Below are 6,000 nucleotides of genomic sequence, written 5' to 3'. Positions count from 1 at the left end.
AGTCATATTTCTGGGATTCCGTCCATGAATGTTTGCATAATCCAGTGTCCTTCACACAGTCTGTCTTGTCACAGAAACTTAGATTTACACTGCGGCTCTTTTGCCAAGTCCTGAAGTCGTGTGCTCTATCTAGAGGCTTGGTTTTTATGCTACTTGTGAAAGTAAAATCGTGCAAAGCATTTTCAATATGATGTCACTTCTGAATTATTTAAGTTTTTTAGTGTCGCGTAATCGATTGCTGTTGCATCTAGTGATTAACCTTTGTTTTCTATCTGTCCATAGATATATCTTTGTTAAGATGTAGCGTGGACCGTTATTTTTTTCTTACCAAGTTAGACCATGCAAACTTATCCAAACTAAAAATCTGTAATTTTAAGCCCAGAAAAATGAAACTTAGTTAACTTTTTATTTACTTTGTTTAATAAATACAGTTGAAGAAATACAGTTTCTTCAACACTTTATTAATGGCGAAATGAAATCCACATTTAGGGTTTGGTAGGGTCTATGATGTACTGTGCTAATTTATAATTTGTAGACTTTGCTTGGTTGCAAAACCTTTATAACTCATGTGAATATGGATTGTAAACAAGACTAAAATGTTAAAGTTACATTACAGCTAACAATTTGAGGCTAAAACTGAACTGAATGAATCAGAAGGTAAAATAAAAGAAAGCTAGGATATTACCATCTGAGGTTTCACAAACTTTTATATTTGAAACATTTTTAGCAAAATCTTCCAAAAAATCTCTCTCTTGCTATTTTGTTTTTTTGCAGATAGAAATGATTTTTGGTAATCCCAACTGATCTAAAACTTCAGACTTACTTTAGACTCATTGTCAGATATTAGCAATAATAAATCAAGATATCATTTTATAGTGTAGCTAAACATCTGGTTTGACTTTTTTTTACTATTTAAGGAGAAAAATCTTAAGAACTGTGGTTAAAGAACTCAAAACTACATGTGGACTCAACTTTGCGTTTAACAGGTCGTAGCATTAATGATGTTTTGACTTCTTACACCAATTTCTGACTATGAGGTTCTACTTTCCCCCTAACTCTCCAAAACATTTCTATTTGAGATATTCTGCACCGCAAATTAGAAATAATTCATGCATTAAGAAGTGAAACGAGTTTAATAATCCAACCCTCTAGAGAAATTGAATCAGGAGAAGACCTACTTTTAGAGTGCATTAGCCTCAACATCACTGCTACTCTGCGATCAGGAATCGTTGCATAAGAAAGGTGATATGAGGTATTATATATGTCAAAGTCACGCCTTTACTCTATGTGCCTCGTATTTTCATGTGCGTGGTTTACTCCACCGACTGTGCGAAGCATTATGAATTAGAGATCGGAGTGATCTCCAGGCTAAGTATTCAAACACTTCTCTGTTTGTTTTCTCTTCCAGATTCCCCCATGTGGAGTTTTGGATAAAGATATGGAATAAAAGGACATCTAGACGAACTCCAGTCAGATATTTTAACACAAGGAAACTGACATTTAGAGGACGTTAAGTAGTGTGTGCTGTGGGAAAAGCAGGGTCTGTGAAAAGAGGAGGAGTAAAGATGGCTTGTCAGAGGCCTGCCACGTTTCTCCGGGAGTCTGCAGCCGACCCGATCGGCTGCTGGTCCAAGCAGGAGTGTCCCTCTTAAAGTCTGAGCAGTGCATCATTTCACCTGGTGGAGGAGACCCCGCTCTCTGTGATGTGATGAATAAGTTTGAAGTCCTTGGCATTGTGGGAGAAGGTGGGTGGTTTCACACAGCAGATTAAATGGTGTTGTTAACCTCCAGCTCTAATGCTGATGATCTGCACCACTCGGGACGCTGATGTGTCATGCTGCGTGTTTTTCATGAGAGTTTTAGTGTTTTTGCGTTGTGCGGCAGGACTCTATTCATAACTTTTATCGTATATATGCTCCACATTTTGCGTCTGAGGAGCTTTATAGTTTTATAGCAGGCAGGCAGGCAGATTCTGAGCAGGTATTTATTTATTTATTATGCTGAGAAATATGCAGAAGCCAGTGGGATGTGCAGACATCAGAAGGAAAATGTTGTAGCTGTAGATGAAAATCATCTACAGCTTGTAGATGATATGTCAAAATTTTACCTCTGCAAACAAATGCAACAAGCCTTAAACCTGATTCTTTTTTTTTTCCCAGCTGGTTTAACCCCTTTACAAAAAGGCTTGATCTGAGTGTCATCAGACCAAAGCACAATGACAATGAAAGCGCTAATATGGTCTTACCAAACTCCAAATTTGGTAAGGTGGAACCAAAAGTATTTTCCCCTTGTATTACGCAGAAACTGTCAGTGGGGTTTAACAATAGCTTCTTATAGAGTTCAACTAAAAAAGAAAAAAAAGCTTAAAATGCTTCTATTACATTAATTTTGAGCAAATTTTGCCAATAAAATAGATTGAATGACTATAAACTACTTTCTTAATATGGGAGCATCCTAATCACTGAAAGACATACTAAATTAAAAGTTAAATTAAAAAAAAGTTCATTGTGATATTATGGTTCAACAATGAAAGCGACATTTATTTTAGGAATACTTGCAAATTTTTTTCCTGAGTTGAACTTCTGATTACTTAAACTCTAATTGCATCTGCTGACCTAATTCTCTCCATGCAAAAGTTAACAGTTGTTTCCTAATTGCATTTTGCTTGCATCTTCTCAAATCTCTTCTCGTTTTGATACAAGGAGTCAAAAAAATCCACCACATCTCTTGCTGGTGCTCCACATAAGAAGTCCTCCAGCAGCCTACAGGGCATGTTCCACCCACTTCCAGCTTGGCAAGAAATGTTGAGTTTCACATGCGCTACCTCAAACCGCACTTTAAAAAGCTCATGTCAAACATAGAAAAGACAACGATATCTCAATATCGCTCTCTGGGATGTATTAAATTATGCTTGAGAAAATTACAAGTATTAGCAGTTAACAGACTGCAAGAGAAAGCGGGAGCAACAGATTAAAACTGTTTCATAAATGTATCATAACTCCTTTGAGTTTAACATCTGGTGTGACCTGATTTTGTGGTAATATGCTAAAAAAATAGTTTGTAGTAAATCACAAGACCGTATTTTGTTTTTTATTTCTATTTGGTTTCATGTTTCTTTCGATTTTGATTCATTTTGTGTTAAAATCCAATGTACAACAAGACAGATATTATTTTTTATTATAATATATTGTATATTGTTCTTTCAAACACAGTGTGTGCCTTGAGTTGCTGGTTTGCTTCATGAACAGTGTTGCCAAGTTATAAGCAATTTTTGGCTTGTTTTTTTTTTTTTCCTTCACTAAAGTCGCTTGCAAGTTGAATGGGTTGCAGTATTTTGGGCTTGTTTTCCTTACTTGGGCCTGACCATTTTAATGAAGAAAATATTATATCAGGCTCCCCACAATAAAGCAAAACACGAATGCTATGTAGTTTGCAGTGGTGTTGTGTTATACACAAGTTGTAAAACAATTTTTTTTTTTATCTTTTGGATTTGTGTGGTTACCAATTTGTCTTCATGGAGCTGGTTGCTTGTTTCTTCTATCAAGATCTACTGTTCTTGACCCACTTTGGCTGTTTGTTTTGAAACTTTACATCTGCAGTAAAACAGTCCAAATCATGATATAATCACCAGCATGATAAAAAAAAAACAGACATGCTGAAATTAGATGGGATTGTTTTTTCTTTCTTTTGAAAGATGATTTGGCTTTTTTTTCTCTTCAAGCAAAAAACATCTGTTCTGGCCTTCTGTGTTCATTCCAAGCATGACACCTTCACATGCACTCTGATGTGTACATGTAAGACTTAAGGGAAGGTTTTTGCTCACCACAGACCAAACTTGCTCTTCTGTTGGACTCGGGGTAGTTGTGTGTCAGCTGCACCGACTAAAGCAAGAGCAGCAACCTGGAAAGAGTCAGACGCTCCACCTAGTCATGAAAGCTGATCACTTCATACAGATCCAGATCCAGAGATACAGAGTGGTTCATTTCGAAAGAACCACCCTGTATCTCTGACTCTCAATCCCACGGAAATTACAAAACATATTTATTTTTTACACCCAAGCCTGGCACAACTACAGTCACTGCCCTGTACAAGTCTAGGGATCTCAGGTTTAAAGGACTGATCTGATGTATAAATTTAACAATACCTAGCTATATGGACATGGTCCAAATGCCTTAACAATGACATAATGCAACAGGGTGACGTCTGGGTCAAGATTTCACAAAGATCCAGGCATTAAACTTTGTTTGTTGTGTGGGAGAGAAAGTTTACCTCCTCCTCTCTACCTGATCTTTAATGCTCTGTTCTTTAAAGACGTCTTTATGCAAGATTACAAGCCAAGACATAACATCAGGGTAGCATCATAAGTGCATGTTATTGATCTTTGTTTTGTGCCCCCCCTTTGTTTCTGCCAGGTGCATATGGAGTGGTGCTTAAGTGCAGACACAAGGTAAGGATTTCCTCTGATCTTGCTGTCATTCGTAAGATAGGATAAAATCAAATTCCCATACAGGTTAAAAGAAAATTTATCGGAGAAGAAGAACATGTTGACTTGGTTTTGTTCAGTTTTAAGGCTGAATATCAATGATCCTCAGCATCTACATGAAGGGAGGCCATAAAAACAATCTTTGTGTTCGTTTGCGGTCTTCACAGTTAGTCTTCAGACTTTGTGTGGTGGAATAGGTAGACTGTTTTAAGTATTAAAAGTAATCAATTCCTCTTGTTGTTTCCAGGCTTTGTGTGCATGCAATTTTCCCTGTTTATCTCTCAAAACAGCAATGTTTATGTCGAGTGCATTGGATAGACGGCTTGTGTTTCCGAAGAAAGGATCACTGCATTTAAAATATTTAAAGCTTTAAAACCTGTTTGAGCAAATCAGTGGCAAAAACAGGAGACGTTGTCTATGTGTAAAACATTTATACACACTCTGAATATTTCATATGCACAAACTGAACAGAAAGGAATTGGGTTAATGGCAGATTTCTGCTAATATGACAACCACCTGTTTTGATGGCTTCATTAACTTACAGATGTTGAGTAAGACTTTAATCTGACTAATAGCTGCTGTTGCTGCGCATTTCTGAATCACCGAACGCCCATGTTGTCCTTCTTGCATCTTATTTGTGCTTTTCATGTAATTTTATAATTCTCTTTCCAATGCAGTGTGAAAAAGTGACATTTTTTTTTATAACTACTAGATAAAATATAGCACCGTGAACTCATAAAACAGATTGTTCCACTCTGTTGAATAATCATATTAAAGGTTAAAATGAGAGGTTTTTCATATTGGGGATGAATCATTGAGTTTGTGTTTGATGACAGATTTGTGTTACTCTACGTCCTTCGGATTATTCTACTTGTACGTTTAAATCATTTAACTTTGCCACAGGCTTTGCATTAGTATGACACAATCTACTATACATAGTGTTGAACATGAACTGTAGTGTTTTAACAGATGGTATTATATGTTTACAGAATGTAAAGCCTCCTGAGGTTAGAGTCTATTTTGTGATATTTTTAGTTAAAATGACCAGGTCTTGGTCAGTCAGAGCTGGTAATATTCAGGTGTAGAGCTGAGGCAAATACATAATAGTGTTTGCACATCATTAATGACCTTTTGCCGATTTTCATACTCTAATTTGTGCACAGAAAACTGAATGGTTACAAGTCAGTACTGACAAACTGAGCCAAATGTATTAATTTAAAAACACACCATTTTTAAAACCTAGAGCACAAAAATATGTGAAGAACAATGCAATTCTTGCTTCAACATTCAAGTAAACTCGAAACTGAAGAAGTATCCTCTTACAAAAAAAATCTCATGAAGTTCACGTGTGACCACATGGGATTTTTTTGTAAGTATCTGAACAACAAATACGTTTTACTGGAACTGTTTGAGCCCCTGTCGTTAGGACCTGGATTGTTTTGTGGTTTGATTCTAGTTTTTAGGATATTCTGTGTTCCTCGGTCTCTTCCTTTGATAAGATCAGTCGAGTTTCTGTT

The 6,000-nt window shown here is 36.4% G+C and overlaps 1 protein-coding gene across 1 annotated transcript in view; it reads left to right on the top strand.

The window, feature by feature from the left end:
• Positions 1 to 1,708: 1,708 nt before the first annotated feature.
• Positions 1,709 to 6,000, top strand: part of cdkl5 (cyclin dependent kinase like 5) — a 32,500-nt gene continuing 28,208 nt past the window's right edge. The window contains exons 1-2 of the mRNA XM_014981551.2: positions 1,709 to 1,745; positions 4,413 to 4,447. Of these exons, the coding sequence (XP_014837037.1) occupies positions 1,709 to 1,745; positions 4,413 to 4,447 (72 nt within the window). The remainder of the gene's footprint in view (positions 1,746 to 4,412; positions 4,448 to 6,000) is intronic.

The sequence above is a fragment of the Poecilia mexicana genome, unplaced genomic scaffold (genome assembly GCF_051168715.1).
Source record: "Poecilia mexicana isolate PSO_F unplaced genomic scaffold, ASM5116871v1 scaffold_3, whole genome shotgun sequence".
Lineage (NCBI taxonomy): Eukaryota > Metazoa > Chordata > Actinopteri > Cyprinodontiformes > Poeciliidae > Poecilia > Poecilia mexicana.
This window is presented reverse-complemented; position numbering and strand designations above follow the sequence as displayed.